The sequence below is a fragment of the Cornus florida genome, unplaced genomic scaffold (assembly GCF_030987335.1).
Source record: "Cornus florida cultivar Cherokee Brave unplaced genomic scaffold, ASM3098733v1 CherokeeBrave_3.0.0_Hap2_Chr11, whole genome shotgun sequence".
NCBI classification, from domain to species: domain Eukaryota; kingdom Viridiplantae; phylum Streptophyta; class Magnoliopsida; order Cornales; family Cornaceae; genus Cornus; species Cornus florida.
Genome location: NW_026775581.1, coordinates 67,826,373 through 67,844,385, shown reverse-complemented (window position 1 = coordinate 67,844,385; position 18,013 = coordinate 67,826,373). Strand labels below are relative to the sequence as shown.

Sequence of the window (18,013 nt, the reverse complement as noted above, 5' to 3'; positions counted from 1 at the left end):
AAATTGTAACAAATATGAGAAAATTATTGCTTTGGTTAAATTTGTTTAAACATGATTTTATTTTGGAGGAATTGATTAAAGGATGAAAATTTGGAAGATTTTGACGATAAATTTTTGTGACATTGTGGGATTGGTGAATCGAGTTTGGAAAGCAAGGTAGGGCTCGGTGCCCTTAGGTGAAAAACCTGATCAGGAAAAATAATTGGAGGGTTCTCACGTCCTTCGGGGTCGTGACCTGAGAAAGCATGAGATAACTGGAGGGATCTGGCGTCCTTCGGGGTAGTAACCCGTAAAATGTCAGAATGACTTAAGATGTGTGTTGTTGGGTGGTTGTGATAGTTGGTTAAATTGTTAAATTAATTATTTACTTGTTATTGTAACATAGATGACAGGATTCACTTTGCCATGCTCATTCAATTTATCATTCATTCCTGTGTGCTTACTTGTTAATTGATTTTGGTAATAATTGATTAGTTTAGCGTTCTTCTACTGGGCTTTGCTCACCCCCAACAATTTTGCAAATGAAGGAAATGTTACTGGAAATAATTAGCTGACTTGGAAAAGACCACATCTACATGACTTGCTTTGAAGAAACAATATTTATATGATTATTTTGTTTAGTTGGACACAAATTGATAATGTCACTTCTAATTTAGCATAGCTGCCAAGATTTTAATTGTGCCAGAATTGTTTATTTTAATCCTATGATTCAAGGGTGGGGTTGGATTTGTTATTCGAGTTATTTTTAGTTATTTATTACTTGTTGGGTCTAACATTATGATTTACAGAGATTTTAATAAATTAAATTGAGTACTTCAGTTTAGTATCAGTTTTTTTTTTTCTTTTTTTTTTCTTTTTTTTTTTTTTTTTTTTTTTATGTGTATAAAATCAGGTCATGGGTTATGTAAACAAACTTTATTTGTCATCTTGTACACCCTTTATTGTACAGTACAAATTACAACTATTTACATATTTATATACTATGATTTGAGGGTGGTTGATACCATGTGGCAGGTTGTCAGAATGTGCCCAGAGGAGTTGTGGAACCAAGCTGCACAGTTGAGCTTAGGGAACATGCTACATTGTGCGCACACATACACGTTGAACTTTAAATAATAAATTTTTTTTTTCAAATTTCATATGGATAGTTTTTAGTGGTATGTATCTTCAAGTTGGGTTAACTTCACGAATTATTATAGGATTAAAACCGAAACACTGCTAGTTAATAAAATATAATGACTTCAATTTAAAAAAAGGATTGGTGGGTTCTAATTAAAGGATGTGTTTGTTAATTTTATATTTAAATTTTTTTTTTTCTTTAATCAAGATTAGGATTTTGGAATCCGGGGCGTGACAGATACTTGGTTATTCCATTAATAACTACAAGATTAAGTGCAAAAGACTACCAAACACTAATAGATTATATACTTGTTAGAATTATTAATTGGATAGCAAGAGCACTCTCCTTTACAGGTGCATCTTATCCAAGGCACATTTTTTTCCCCTAGTTATGCCACTTTATACAGCATACACGTTTTCTTCTGGACTAACAAGTTTATCTTACCCTATAATATGATTACTTAGATGAACCAAATTCTTCAAAAGTTTTTGTGGTCAAGTCCTGTCATGTCTAAGCTCAGAGCCAAAGTTCCATGGGAACTTGTGTGCAGACCAAAAGAGGCAGATGCCTGAGCATCCCTAATCTCCAAATGTGGAACAAATTAAGCAGTTATCTTAAGAAACATTTGGTTATTGTGTTCTGACTCTAACAGTATGTGAAAAAAAAATGGACTTCAAAAGCATCTAATCAAGCACAAAAGTCTGTGGGAACTGAAGATTCCAAACAGTTGTTCTTGGTTTTGGAGGAAGCTACTACACAAAATCAATAGTGGAACTTCTACCGCAGCGTTTCTTGACAACTGGTTACCTTGTGGACCTCTCTACCAGGTACTAAATACATGAAGGTATATATTCATTTATACCTAAGGAGCAATGGGCATGCATGGCCTAAGCTCATTCAAAATAATGTAATCCCAGTTGGTGACACAACCACTTTTCCTCCACCTAACCTTAATACAAACAAATGACCTCCTCTAATGGCTCCCATCCCCAAACAAAACCTATTCTCTCAAATAAATATACCCTTAAGGCCATCTCACCAACCACTCTTTTTGCTGATGACTAGCCATACAAGACAAATTACCCACTCAAGACAAACCAACACTCGGCTATCTAATGCAGTAGAATGTATATGCTCTCTGCCTTAAGCTTAGTGTAGCAGAGGATCACAACCATCTCTTTCATCATTGTTCATATTCTACTGTTATTTAGAACAATTTGCAAGCTAAATATGGCTTCCACACAAACCCCAAGAGTTGGAATGAACTCCGGACTTCATTGTTGAATCTGTTCGGCTTCCTTTCTTCTCCGTTAAACGATGCAAATGTCCCCTTGCGCCATCCATTGCAGTTGATTGGAACCTCCCTAGATCATTCTTTGATGCAATTTGTTCTTCTGCTTTATTAGAAGCCATGGATTGTTGATGTTTCCCACCTGTGTCTTGATGGTGGTTCGTTAGATAGTTAATTGTGTAGTTGGTCTTATAAAGGACTTAGGCCAACAGAAGGCTTTATATTGGACTTATAGCAATGTAAGTCCATATGGGCCCCAACCTTTTTTTGTTAATAAAAAAAAAAAAAAAAAAAACAGTTTTGAGTGTTTTGGGACGACCAAAACTAAGCATGATATCAAAAAAAAAAAAAAATGGTAATAATAGAAAAAGAACGTAGATTCTGGCGCCAAGAAGGGAACAGACTGGTTATTTGAGTTTCTCTTTACCGGTTACCAAATCTACCGGTTTTTGTTCCTCTTGCTGGTAAGAAACCACAACATTAGCATCCATCAGAATCTCTGGGCCGCTTCCTGTTCTCAAACGAATTGTTCTTCGCCCCTCTCTCTCTAGGCGCCTCTCGCGCATATAGAGAGAGTACAAAAAAAAAAACACTAAAGATCAATTAACAAGAGAAAGCAGAACAAGCAAAAATGGCGATTTCTAGGGTTTCTTTTGGTATCAATGCAGCTTTATCACTAATTGTTGCTATCATTTTGCACGCAATTGAAGCTAAATCTTTGGTTCCTTCTCCAGCTCTAACTCCAACTCCAACTCCAACCAGCAATGGTAAACTTTATTCTCCATTCTATGCTCTATTTTGTTTCCCAGAAAATGTATGAAAAAAAAAACAGTTCTGAGCATTTCATTTTCTTTCTTCTTCTCTTTTTTTTTTTTTTTTTTTTTTTTTTTTTTTTTTCCCCTGGTTTTGGTTTCCCAAAACTAGCAGTGGCTTTTAGGTTTCATACAAATGCAAGAGGTATGAAGTGCACGATATGTATTTGTTTGTTTTGTTTTTTAAAAAGAGAACCAAATGGACGAGAAAAACTTAAATGCTAATGGTATTGAAGACATGGAATAATGCGTTAATTACGCACCGACACATATTAATAAGACACATTAAAATAGATGTATTCTTACTTATGTATCCGTATTTAATTAGCGTGTGATACTCTATCAATGGACGTCTTAGAATTGGAGTCGCAGAAAATTTACTTTTCAATTTTGAAAATTTTATACCCAAAAGTACTTGCATTTTAGATAAATATAAATTTTGCTTGAAGGGTGTGTTTTGCATGTTTTATATAAAGATAATGATTTGAAGTACAAAAGTCAAACAATTCTAATTGGTTTATATGTACGACGGTCGAAGTTATTAATATCTCTGATGTTATAATGACATCAACTAGGCTCAAGGTATAAAATGAAAAGCTACTTTGAAAATAGAAATGAAGCATTCAATTCATTTGGGTCATTCAGGAATGTCCTTCCAAAAACTTTGTGTCGACAAGTGGACAGCCTGAGACATTTTTGTTCCTCCCATTCTCCTCAAAATTATTTTATTTTTAGAAATATTTAAAGATTGTTGCAAATAGTTGATAGTTGAAACTATTGATATAATTGTACATATGAAAATCTCACTGTGAATCTCTTTATAGCTTTAGCTGTATGTTTGGTTTGGAGCATTCTGTTATTTATCCTGATTTGCTTAAAAGTTTGGTGTATGTTTTACTTCACTATTCTTCTTCTTTTGCCAATCAACCAACCTTGTCTAGGCATGACATGGTTGGATTATTTTAGCTGGCCTTTTGAATTTTGGAAACTCCTCCTCATGACACTGGTTGAATTTTATTGTCCCATTTAGCTTTATTCTTACATCCTTGAAATGGTCTTATTTTTCTGAAGAAGAAGAAGAAGGAGAAACGTTCACTATTAGTTATGAAATCAATTTTTTTTCTAATAAGAAAAAAATTGAGTAAACTTGATACAGACAGTGACGGACTCAGAAAATTGTATGAGAGGGGGCGATCTTGAACAACAATAATATATAATGAGGTACCATTAGAAATTGATTGAGGGCATTTTGAAGATTTTTATGAAATTTATAAATATTTTTGCAAATAAAATAAATTTTCAAAGGAGGTAGCTGCCCCACTGAGCTCTTAATGGGTCCGTGCCTGGGTACAAGTGCTACTAGGTAAATATAGTGTGGCTGCATTTAATATCTTTCTCCGACTAATTTGATGTGAGTAGAGATTGATATCATCATGACATCATAAATGTTAATGACAAGTAAATTCCCACTCACATGCAAGTTTTTCTGACCTAATGTGCAGGAACAATAACCATATGGTATATTGCAACCATAATAACTGTTACAACCATTGTTAATTACGTTTATGGTTAATTGAGAGTGGTCACGAGAATTGGGGTCACGAGAATTGATCAGTACAAACTCCTATGGCTTGCATGAGTAGTTGAAAGTCACCTATATAGGCTTTCACTTAGAAATGGAAGGAAAATGAAGTGTGAACTTGAGGCTTAAGTGAAGAACAGCAGGAACATGTAGTTGCAGTAGTACGCCTCTTATCTTTTGCTTTCGAATTTCGAATTAGAACTACCAAAGTGATGAAGAGTGAAGACCTTCAAACATTAAGAAGCATACTTCTTAGTTACACATACAATTTACCATACAGACAATTCAAAAGCAGCACCTGTGTTTTTTTAAGAAGGGCAGGATTCAAACCTTTCCCTCTCTCGGTCCATCTTACAGCAGACAGATCGTACGTCTTCATTCATAAATTACAGATAAAAGACCAAAGCGCAAGGTAAAGGAGCCCTCCTATCACAAATGGCAACATCCGCTAACCCATTGCATACTTCTGGGTCCAGCTCCTGGCAGTTGTCTCATACTTGCTCCTGTCTGTCTTGTACATGTGAGCAATCTCGGGCACCAGAGGGTCATCAGGATTCGGGTCCGTTAATAGAGAACAGATGGAGAGCAATACCTGAAGATGAACACGAATCCACTTTAACATCCATATGAAATCATGCACTTACTTCGCCAAAAATGAATTTCCACTCCTAATAGTTTTGGAGGACATGCATGATTGACCCACAGTCCACAGCCTCCCAAAACACCCACACACAAACCCTCAAGACCTGGGGATACAAAAGCAGATCGATAACCCAAATGACCAACTTCCAAGAATTTTCAAGTCTAATTTTCAAGGGAGGTTCACGCTTCTCTTTTATAAATGCACTCCTTTTTTGTTTTTCCTCAAATTAAATGACAAATAACACCTCTAATACGTTATTGTCTTATTCATTAATAGAGACAGTGATGTCATTTCACTTTAAAAATGGAGTTCAATTATGAAAAAGTAAAGTGCAAATATCACCTCCCATATTCAATTGTAATTATTTTCAGATCATAAAACTAAGTGCCACTGTTCAATTGGGTCGAGTTTTGTGGTTCATAGCATCTGAAACGATAGAACCAGATGCCATGAGTAGGAGAGTTTATTCAACCACACTGTATTTTATTTTTATTTTGAAACATGTAAATCTTCCTTCGTAAAGTGGTTTGAAGTAACAGAATAATAACCTTGGAAATAGTAAGGGCAGGGCTCCACTGTTCCTTCAATATATCAAGGCAAATACTGCCGTTACTGTTGATATTAGGGTGAAAGACCTTTGTTCTGAATGCAACCTGCAAAAGCCATCCAAAGTAAATAGAACTACAAGGGGAAACCATCTGAAAACATTTTCAATAAATTTTCATCCATAAAAAAAGCATGGCAAAATTAGCCATTAAGTTAAGCATGTATAGTTAAGATCAACAAAGTGCCAAATTCCATATGATTAAGTAGAAAATAGTTTCATATATCCCGTGTCCAAGATTCCAAGACTGGGAGAAAGACACTAGTTTTAATGTGAACACTTCTTATGAAGAATATAGTTTTTTTTAAGTACTCTTATGAAGAATATGGTTTTCAATGCTGTTTTGGTCATGGTTTCGGGGCTCTCCAATGCATCTTGGTTTCAGCGTTATGAGGTGGTATGAATCAAATATGCCACAACTCAGGAGTGTGTGAGTACAAGAGGGGAAAATAAGAGGAAACATAAAAATTCTTTTGAGCCATACTAGGAGAAACAAGAGCATGCTACATACAACATGATCCTAAAGTCTACCTCGTATGCAATCATGTGTATCCCTGCTTACTCTGCCCCTCTCTCTCAAACCAAGTCTACAGGATATTCCATTAGATACGTCCACCTTCTATACTTCAAATTCTCACCAATCTTCTTTCATGCATAGATTATTATACCACAAAAGGCTATAGCATATTTTAAAATGATTAACATCATACAAACTTTTAGCCTCTTCTTATTTAAAATGAAGCACCATCTTTCATAATACTAACAGCAGATAATGCAGTACCTTAGGTGGCTTAAACGGATAATCTGGAGGGAAATGTATGGTAACTAGAAACACTCCACCTGCATAAGGACTGTCGGAGGGACCCATAATTGTTGCTTGCCAGTGAAACATGTCCTCGGCAACTGGACCTATAATATATATTCAAATGCAAGACATCAAAATGAATAAATTGCTATATCTATGATCCGGCAAACCTTTTTTCCACATACTAAATAATATATTCTCATTTTTACTTTGCCTAGGTATTTTGTGTCGCCATATGACCTAATCAAATGAGATAAGAAACTAAGTTCAAATTTAATTGCATGCGAAGTATATGTTCTACTCAAGTACAAGATCACCAAAATGTGTCCCATGTCAAAACCCCTCATTTCAAAACATTAGAGAAGACCAATGTTCATCATTTATAATCAATAGTGAATACTTGTGTGCACAGACACAGCTCATTTCGAGCAGGTATAAATTCCACAACCACCAACGTGATGGAAAGCAAGAAATCCAACTCTCATAAACAGGAAACAATCAAAAAGTTAAAATATATACAAAAAAGATTAACTTGAGCTTTTATCATCAACTGTAGAGTGACGTCTTTTTCATTTAACCAACTTGTAGGGTGACCATTGCACTTCCAAAGAGTCATAAATGCATATCATAACCTATTGTTGCTAAATGTGATCAGCATATCATGTTGGTACCCTTCTAGATATTTACCAAACGATCATCCTCCTTGCCTTAGTCCCATTTGAATAGGATTGGCCACATGAATTCTTTATTTTCATTTTCTTCTATCATAAGTCATCTCTCCTATTGTATATAATTTCTTAAGAATATATTTACCAAATCAAAAGACTTGCGTATGATCTCAAGTAACCGAGCAACACATCATAATTCCCAAAAGAATATGAAAAAATACTTTTTAAGTGCTGTGTGATTATTAAGTACCAATTAAGCTAAATAAACAAATTTAGTGGACAAGACAATTATAAAGCTAGCTGCTTATAACATATGGTACAAAATCCTAGACAGTCAAGTTGAAGACAAGACGAAGACTAAAGAGTCGAATGAGCTACTGAGGGCATAAATGAAAGCCTAAGATTTAACCAGAAATATGGTATTATTTGGAGCTGATTTTAGCCCAATTAAGTCTCTGTTTAGTCGAGCAGAATTTGCTACAGTACTAAGCAATAATGAGACAATTTAATTTCCATGGTAAAACCAAATACAACTCAGAAATTGATCAACTTAAGAAATTTTTCCTCCAGATAGAACAATTCTCTGCCAGCGTAACAAATCATCAAGACAATATTAAAGCAAAAAATAAAAATACAATAGAACTTACAATTTTGTTCCAACTAGGATAGGTGTGGCTCAGAGGGATGGCACACAAAGTCACAAGTAAATAGTACGTCATTAGGTCATTAGCAGAAACACATAATTCAATCAAGCTGGACCTCAAATTTCAGATCAAAATTGAACATTAGTTACTCAAGAACGTGCACCATTATAGGGATATGTAATTGAATATATATATATATATATATATATATATATATATATATATTAATGTAATGTAAAAATAAGTAAATATAACTCCATTACATTTTAATAGAAATAACATAGTAAACAACTAATAAGTTGTGCTTTAGTGATTTAACATTCATAATAGGGGCCATCTCTTGTGAATTTTTTGAATAATTATCTGATGTATGTAAGAGAGAGAACAACTTGTAGTCGGTGGTGAATTATTGAGTACTTTAAAAAGATTGACACCACCATAGTCTATATAAAAAAAAATAATAATAAAAAAATATATAATAAGCTTTTTCCCTGCAACTTATTTTCTTTATTATTAACTTCTTTTTCTTATTTGTTGGTTAGTGATGGAATCAAAGATATCTTCTTGTTTTTCCAAAAAAAGGAAAAAGAAATGGTTGCTACCGTGTATTGATGATGTTTGTGATCATCGTCATTCAGGGACGCAACCTAGAAGGGCTAACTAAAAGCCAATGTGATCACTTAAATGGGTTTGGACAACTTTTCAGTTATTCGGGTTGGGCTTAAGTTGAAAATTTTGGACCAAAAATTAATTTGTTTCGGTTTCGGCTGAGGTATTATTTAGCAACCGAAGGCCAACCCAAGCCCAAAGGCCAACCTTATTTTAATATTTAAAAAAGAAAAAGTAATCCAAGCTCAAGTACATATATTCTTAACTCGACCTAGCTGGAGCCCAATAAAAAAAAAAAAAAAAAATTGGACTTGGATAATGTTATTTGAAATTTGGTGCGGATTTGGAGTGAAAAAGAGAAACCCAAAATAAATTTGATCTAGGCTTGGATTCAAGTGTCAGGCAATACAAAGCCCAACTTGAACCTATCCTTAATATGCTAACCCGAATAACTTTGATTTGTGAAAGTAAAAATATTTGTATTGCTTGCACATTAATAGGCAGTGCACTATTTGTATTGCTTGCATATTGAGTTCAATATTTTTGTTAATTGTTATGTTGAAATCTGATACTGGAATGGTTGTCTCACATTAAGTTTTTTAATTAGAGATTAGTCATATAAGCAATCCGGTTTTATAACTCGAAACATTAGATTGAGTTGCAAACCCGAATTCAACTCAAATTTAAAGAATGGATTAGATTCGGGTTATATCTTTTAATCGGCTTAAATTGCTACCTTATCTTAAGCACCCCACTCATTATGATTGTTTTCGACCAAAATACCTTATCTTTAAAAATAAGGGGATGCGTCCAGCGAAAACTTTATTCAACATTCATAAAATTCAGTCTAACTGCTCCAGATAGTTCTGGATTAAGCTTTGGACAGTGTAACTACTCCAGATAGTTCAACACCACCTGTTCTACATCAAACAATGAGTAACATGAAACTTTGAAAAAATGGAAGTGAATCAGCAAAAAGACCAACAGGTGACTTCATAAATAAAAGTTGGTTCTTATACAAACCATAGATACAAAAGAACAGAACACCGATATTGATTGTTGACAAGCCTATCTCTACATACAATTGCACTAAGAATTAGACTAACAAAATTACATTTTCCCTATCACAACATACAAATGCATCTGCCCTTACTTGGTCTTGATCTGTCTTTATAAACCAGCTGCTCTTCCTAATCTCTCTTAAAATCTTCACTCCCATGTACCTGTACAAGTCCAAATCATGATATTAAACCATTTGTGCTTATTACTCTCTCTCCTAAATTCACAGAGGCAGAACAGAAAAATAAGAACCTAGACAATCTTTTATAAGGTATATCTATACATTGTATTAAGATCTTACCTTGCCCACTCGGCACCCACCATGGTAGTGCCAAATTGTGATCACAGTATCTTTGCAAAACTGCTCCAATGACCCTGTTTCATTAATGTGTTGAGCGGCATGGCCACTGATTGTCTATCAAACAGTGCGAAGTTTGTGAAGTGTTTGGAGCTCACAAGCTTCTCCACGATACGAATACCTTCAACGCAACACTGTAGATCACGCGGATGGCTAAAGAGATTAAACAGAGATGATAGGAGGAATGGGGAGAAAATTTCTATCAATTTACATAGTTTTATATAGTCCATTCTAGTTGTGTTCCTTAGAAGTCATTCTTTCAAACACATATTTTTGGTAAAATTGTCAGTTTAGAGACAGTAGCCTCATAAGTACTCAGCCTATGCATTTCTTTCTAATCCATGTACATCCCTTAATGGTAACAAGAACTACTATCAAAGTACATACCCATCTTGGTAATCCCTACAGTTTGTATCCATGTCTGCTCCACAGATCGATTGGCGGGAATAAAAACAGTGTTCAAGGGGTTATCAGACTCATTATCAAGCACCATTGAAATGTTCATCTTCTTGAGGTCAGCCTTAGGTCCAACGCCACTGAATAGCAGCAGCTGAGGGCTTCCAATTGCTCCACACGACACTATTATCTCACTGCTCGGCCTCTTTGCAAGAAATTATCAATGTTGTTTCCCATTTTCATCCATGACGATCACTCCAACGGCCACTGGTTTCTTCCCTGTATTGGACATTATAAACTCATTACTGCCCGTTAACAAGTACGTACACATTCTATAGTTAGTTGTCAATCTTTCTGGTTCATTTACGACTTTTGGGACTAAAATCCTATATTGAATCTGAGTAACTAGCAAACCTGTTACATTGAATATGATCTTTTGTCCTGTAGCATGAATCAAAACATGACGGTTCTCAGAAATTACGGAAGCAAGAAGCTCTGCATATGTGTGATGGCGACCAAACTTGTCAAAAATGGTCCACTTATGTGATCATAGGTGAATCCGTTGAAGGGTAAGACCCCAACTTCCAAAAGACTGTCCCTCACCGCTCTCTGCAATGGCCCAAGCTTTGGCCAGTAAACAATTTGCTTCTCAATCCATGGGTACGACTCATTCACCAATTTAGCATCCCAACCTGCAATTGTGACATAAAGTATTTAGTCACAGAATTCTATTAGGAGGTGTTTGGTTGTTGAGAAAATGAAGGAAAAGGAAAACAAAAATACGCATTCTTATGTTTCTTCTTGTTGATTTGGTTAGAGAATTAAGTGAAGCACTTGCTAACCTCAAATAAAGTTGTTGTATTAGCCTCCATTGATTGAGTGAGATTCAAACTAGAAGTTCTTTCCCTTTTCCTACAATATTTTTATAGCTTCACATTATTTCTAGATTTTACAAAATTTGGAGATCTCTCTTTACCACTCCATATAAAATTGGCAACAACATTTTACATTTTTGCAATGTACTAATTTCTAAAAGGTAAAGTCTTCTATAGAGAGACAATTCACAGAGACACAGCATTTTACATTTTTGCAATGTACTAATTTCTTTCTTCAATTTTCTAACATAACTTAGAGTAATCTGAGTGGTAATTCAGTTCATAACTTAGTTTAGTCTTAATCTTAATTAATGGGCCTCGCATATACTGGTACGGTATCCTGCTTCATGTACAACTGCCACTGAACTATTCGCAGCACTCCTTGGCAATGAGTGTGAATTAATTATTCTAGTCTTATCTCTTCAAAAATGATGTCTAATGTGTCTTGTTTATTCACTTAACCAAAATAAAAATAAAAAAATGTCTTGTTTATACATATTCAACATTATTTATTTGTTTTACTTTAATTGTTCAGAAACAATCTCTTAGTTTCATTTAATTAGCTAGTCATCATAGAATTTGAATTTCAACTTCACCATTGATTATTAAATATTGTAGAACTTTGTAGAATTTCACAATTCAAAAGTAAGAGTCACAGAAGTATGAGGCTAAACTATGGAGATTTCAGTAGGCACCATTGCATAATTAAAATTTACCTGTCTACCAGAATTTATAAAATATAATAAAATCTTTTTTTCTTTTTTTTGTTCTGAAAGTGTAAGAGCTTCTGTATACTATTCCCACATCACATAATCACTAAACATGAATTTTATAAGTTATTCACTGCTGTGAGAAGAAAAAAAAAAAATTATATTCTCTAAATTTAAAATAAAGTAATTGGCCAAGTGGTTTTACATTTGGAATCCATTAACCTTTTAATATTCATAAGAATCTTTTGAAGTCCGTGTATGAAACAATATAAAAACAAAAATTACGTTTAATTTTATTCTACCTATTCTCATCCTACTTGTTTCGTACTCCACAAATTCATTTAATTTGAAATTTTACTTGCACGATTTATATATATCAGTTCATGTTTTTTTTTTTTTCGAAAGTTTTCTTTTGTTTATAAAAAAAGCTTTATATTCCCAAAAGCCTAAAAACTTGTGTGGCCTACCTACCAAAATTCCTTTGCAAAAATTAAAGTAGTGTGAAATGTGAATTACTTTAAATAATAATAATAATAATAATTTATTTGATATTATTTTTATTTAAAAGGCTAAACATGATATGAAAATGAAGAGGCTGTGAAAGAATAAGAAGAAGAAGTATCACCTGAGTCCGAAAAGTGTGACTTAATTAATCACAAGCACTCCATAAATGTAAAATTGTGGACCATTATTCTGCAATGGAGAAAATGCATTTTGGTTAAGTCGAAAATTGTGGACCTAATGAAGCATTTTGGTTATGAAAGATTAAAATGAGAGGCATGAGAGAGGAGTGTGTGAAGAACATGAGCTTACCTGACACAAGAATATAGAATAGTAAGGGGTTCAGTCTAGCTGTCATTTATTTCAACGCGGGGAATATGGGCAATCTTGGGCCAGTAGTCACCTGAGCACTGTTTTTCAAGAAGTGGACATCCGCTGATACTTAAATATTGAAGCGTGGCAGGCAGGCCTTCCTTCGGTAAGGATCGAAGCTTAGGGCAATTCCAGATATATAGACGTTGAAGAGAGGTGAAATTTTGGAGGCCACCGCCCTTGCCCTTGCCCTTGGATGATGATGATGATATGGATTTCAGATTCGGGCAGTCTTGGATCCATAGAGCTTGAAGAGAGGTGAGATTTTGGAGGCCCTTTAATGATACGGATTTCAGATTCGGCAAATCCACAATGCTTAAATCGGTTAGAGTTGTAGGAAATAGACAGTACTCATCATTGTCATGATCAGGAGGAAAGGAGACCAGCTCTGGATATCCACCGGCAATGCTGAATAGTTGAAGAGAGGTGAGTCTGTGCATACTCCACTCTGACAAGGGCTTCAGTTTGCCGCAACGCTCAATAGTAAGATGAATAAGGTTGGGGGGCAAATTCCCGTTCCCATTGCCTTGATTAAAAGACTCCCCAAGACATGGACAATCATCTATTTCTATGAATTCAAGTGATGCGAGGCTTTGAATCTGATCAATTGGCAACCACCTCAGATTATTGCAGCCCCAGATCCAAAGCCATCTCAAGTTGGGGGTGGACAAGCAGCAGCCTCTTTCCGGAAAGGCCTCGAGACTTGGACATCCTATTATCCATAGGGATTCAAGGTTTTGAAGAATCTGGTTGGTGGTAGGCAAGGATCTCAGATTCACGCAATTACAGACCTGAAGTGATGTGAGGTTGGGTAAGCCTTTTTCTGGGAACGACAAGGACTCCACACCATCGCAATTCTCGACATGAAGTTCTCTGAGACTAGCAAAATTGTTATTATTTACGCAACCCCCAACAAACATTCCAACTTTTGGCCATTTCTCGATCCTTAATGTTTCAAGTGATGACATAATATTATTATTTATGTTAAAGTCCTCCAAATTCACGCAATCAACAATACTAAGATCCTTGAGAGTGGTGGGTAACATATTTTCAGTGGGCCAGGAACTCAATGATAAACATCTCGCGATCTTCAACTCTTTAAGACCAGATATGCCTTCAGGCACGGACTTCAATGCATTGCAATCTCTTATCTCAAGTCTTCTAAGCATGTGCGGGACACCTGCCTTCGGAAAGCACACAAGTTTCGAACACCCATTAATCTCTAAAGATGTGAGAGACGTGAGCTTATCCAGCTCATTTGGCATCTTCTCAAGATTCACACAATCTCTTAGATACAATTCCTGAAGATTAATGCAAGGCATCCCTTCGTCATCTAATTCTTCTCCAAAGGAAACAAGTTGGGGGCACGACTCAACTCTCAGTCTCTGTAAACGGACAAGATTATTTTTCTGTGCAACCCCGCCGCCATTTTGCCACAAAGCCATCAGCTGGTTGCATCTTTTGAACACTAGACTTTCAAGTGCTACCAAAGACTGCACCAATGCTTCCTCCAGCTGAGACAGTCCTCTAATATCCACAACTTCCAAGCTAGTTAGTGAGGTCACACCAACTATACTTTTTAGCACCACCTCCTCACACTCTTCCAAGTATAATTTTTGAAGAGAGGGAAGCCTTAAAGGGGAAACCGTAATCAAATTGGGACAACCACGCAAACTGAGCTCACGGAGGCAAGGGAATTGACTTCGAGATTCTTCAACACCAATGGAAATAGAAAAAGACCATTCTTTCCATGCTGGCATGTCCTCAAATTTTAGCCTCTCCAGTGAGGGAAAAGGAAGTCCATCCCCCAAATTTTGCACTTCATGCATGCCTTCAATGTATAACTCTCTGAGCTTGGGTAGTTGCTGGAGTGGTGGAAAAGATCTACATTTCCTACAGCCTATAAGACTCAAGTTCACCATTTCAGAAAAGGATGGATTGCCTATCCAACTTGGGAATTCCCTGCCCCCGAAGAACTCAACTTTGAGCCTTTTCAAGTTTACGTGTGGTTGCAGCGTGTCAAGCACATCCAATTCGAGGTCTTCATCTCGAGAATCATTGAACTCACTACACCATGCCAACTCTACTTCATTAAGGCACTCCTTGTTCCTTAAATTTGCCTCATTTGCATCTCGAACATCTTTTATGTTTTGCAACTCTTCAATAGAAATACTCCCCCTTAAAAGGCTCAGATTCCCCAACTCATTCAGTCTTGCCCCATTATTTTTGCTGCCCACAACAAACTTTGGTAGTGTTTGCAAATTCTCCAGCCTACCAATACCTGAGGACATCTCTCGTAATTCCACAGTATCAACAATGTCAATATGGCGCAGATTAATTAAATTCTCAGTGTTTGGAGGAAACATACAAAGATTTTCGCAACCACGCAATAACAATGTTTGTAAATTGTAGAGGGTACTAACTGATTCAGGTAACGATCGAATTGAAGTCCCAGACAAATTAAGATACCTGAGATGCTTCATATGGCCAATTGAGTCTGGTAACTCAGTTATGGAATAACCAGACAACGATAGCACCCTTAAGCATTGTAAATTTGGCAATAAATCAAACAAAACCTTTTTTGCTAAGTATGCCGATGCATGTGCCTGAACTGGTAATGCCAATAGAGTTCGGAGATGCTGAACTTTGCAAAGAGGCCTGAACTTTTGAAAGGCTTCATAGTATTGACGAACAAATGACAAGTGTCGAGCTCGTTTAGGAATTTCAAATTGCTCATTACCCTCCAACTTATCCAACCGAACGGATATTTTTCCAGAAACATGTATAGCTAGATCATGTAGAAGGTCATGCATCACAAACAATAATTTACTACTACCAAATTGTTGAAAAAATGACCTTGATAAAAGATCATCAAAACACTTATTGCCAAAATTCTCCATTCGATCCTTTTCTTTTGATTGCTGCAAAAGGCCTATCCCCATCCACAATAGAACTAGCTCAGCTTTGTCAAATTCATAGTCTTTTGGAAATGTTGCACAGTAGGCAAAGCATTGCTTCAAATGAGATGGGAGATGATGATAGCTCAATTGAAGGGCTGGAAGAATACCACCACTTTGTTCGGGTAAATTCCATATCTTGCTATTCAATATGTCTACCCACTCACTACTTTGGCGTTTATTCCGGAAGAGGCCTGCTAGTGTCTTTACAGCCAAGGGCAAGCCTTTACATTTACTCACTATTTCCATACCAATTCCTTTTAGACTTGGATCTGCATCAAAGTTTTCTTTCTCGAGTGCATGATGGGCAAATAAAGATAGACATTCATCATTGGACAAACCTTTTAGTTGGTAAGCCTGAGACAGAGTCATGGTTGATGCAACGCTTTCATGGCGAGTTGTGACAATAATTTTGCTCCCAGGTGCCCCAACATTAAAAGGAAGTTTTAGGAGCTGCCAGTCTTCATACTTGTCGCTCCAAACATCATCCAAAACAAGAAGAAACTTCTTCCCTGACAAGTTCTCCTTCAGTTTCTGTTGAAGCATATTCAGAGACACGGAATCGTGACTTCCTGAAGTGACTTCCTGAAGAATTGCCTTTGTCACTCTATGAACATATGCATGAAAATCATCAGAAACACAAACCCATGCCTTGAGATCAAAACGACCCTCTACACGTTCATCATTGTAGACCAGCTGAGCGAGAGTAGTCTTACCAATGCCTCCCATGCCCACAATGGGAATGACAGAGAAATTGTCAGCACTAACTTCATCCTTCAACAACTCCGCAACGATAGCCTCTTGATCTTGTACTCTGCCACAAACTTCAGAGTTGTAGACGAAAGAAGTCGTTTCCCGTCCTCCTCTTGTTGTCTTGAACCCAATCACTTCAGCATTCTCTTTCAAATTCAGGATACTCTTTTGTTTTTCAATATCTTCTAATCTTTTAGTGATGTCCTCTATCTTGGACTTCATATCTTTTTTGGACTTCATATTATGATAAAGCTTGAGAGGGTTGAGTTGTCGTACCTTACTAGTAGTACTGGTGCTAGCATGAGATTGTGGCTTGATCAGCTCTCGTCCCAAAGTTTGAGTAGCCAAGTCGTCCAGCAAATCATCCAAATCGTAAGCCAAGTCCGTGAGCTCGTCCATCCACAATTTGACAGCAGCATCATTTTCCAATTGCTTGTCCTCTGCGTTAGCCAGAACAGCACGAATAGCTGGCAACATTTTCTCCAACTTCTTCAACTGAGCATCCATTCCCTCTCGACGGGCATAGTTTGACACCGCCGGAGAGACCAACTTGTCAAGCAGCGCCTGAATGATCGGCCCCAGATAGATCCCTGCAACCTCCATCGATTAGGAAGAAAAGAGATGGATATGTTTGTGAAAGATTGAGCACCTAATCAGATTCAAACCAAGAGCAAGAGCAATAGCAAGAGCAAGAGGGGGTTGGTTGACTGGAAGCTTCAAAAGTCTTTGGACATTAGTTTACCAAAGGATAGTGGAGCTGTTGGAATTTACTACTGTGGGCCATAATACCACTGAAGTAGGAGAAAATAATTCATGGCACTTGAAAAAAAGTAGTTGATCCAAAAATCAGACAACCAAAGCATCATTCAATTTGGAATCTTTTGTCTCAATCCACTCATGTTTTTTAGTCTGTCTTATCTTGTATATGTGCTTTATTTTCCAATATACAATATAAACTTTCTTATTGTCAAATTAAACAAAACAAAAACCTTTGATATATGCCGATATAACCCTGCTATGATGATTTTCGTTGTATAGACCCACAGAAATATTTAAAGCGTTATTTTCTCTTACAAAAGCATACAGAGTAGGTTTGTGTGTGCTTGCGATCTTATTACAATAACTTACAGCAGTGTTGTTTTTTATTACCTTCACTTGCATTCCCTGATTTTAAAATCTAAAATTAAATCTAAGATTTATGATTTTGTACATTTTGCTTTTAATAAATCACAATCTCTAGTTTAAATGAGTTTA

At 36.1% G+C, this 18,013-nt stretch overlaps 2 protein-coding genes across 2 annotated transcripts; both read right to left on the bottom strand.

Annotated features, from left to right (window-relative positions):
* Positions 1-5,015: 5,015 nt before the first annotated feature.
* Positions 5,016-6,992, bottom strand: LOC132284180 (ubiquitin-conjugating enzyme E2-17 kDa-like). Its single transcript, XM_059786263.1, has 3 exons — positions 6,834-6,992; positions 5,997-6,101; positions 5,016-5,397 (listed from the first exon to the last, which is right to left on the bottom strand). The coding sequence occupies exons 1-3, from the start codon at positions 6,942-6,944 to the stop codon at positions 5,254-5,256; spliced, it is 360 nt and encodes a 119-aa protein (XP_059642246.1). The 5' UTR covers positions 6,945-6,992; the 3' UTR covers positions 5,016-5,253.
* A 2,756-nt stretch (positions 6,993-9,748) lies between these two features.
* LOC132282461 (putative disease resistance RPP13-like protein 1) lies at positions 9,749-17,528 on the bottom strand. The gene is made up of 6 exons (XM_059784152.1): positions 15,519-17,528; positions 12,802-12,869; positions 11,006-11,283; positions 10,583-10,870; positions 10,139-10,329; positions 9,749-10,001 (listed from the first exon to the last, which is right to left on the bottom strand). Exons 1-2 carry the CDS (start codon positions 17,360-17,362, stop codon positions 12,830-12,832), a joined length of 1,884 nt encoding a protein of 627 aa, XP_059640135.1. The 5' UTR covers positions 17,363-17,528; the 3' UTR covers positions 9,749-10,001; positions 10,139-10,329; positions 10,583-10,870; positions 11,006-11,283; positions 12,802-12,829.
* Between the last annotated feature and the right edge of the window lie 485 nt (positions 17,529-18,013).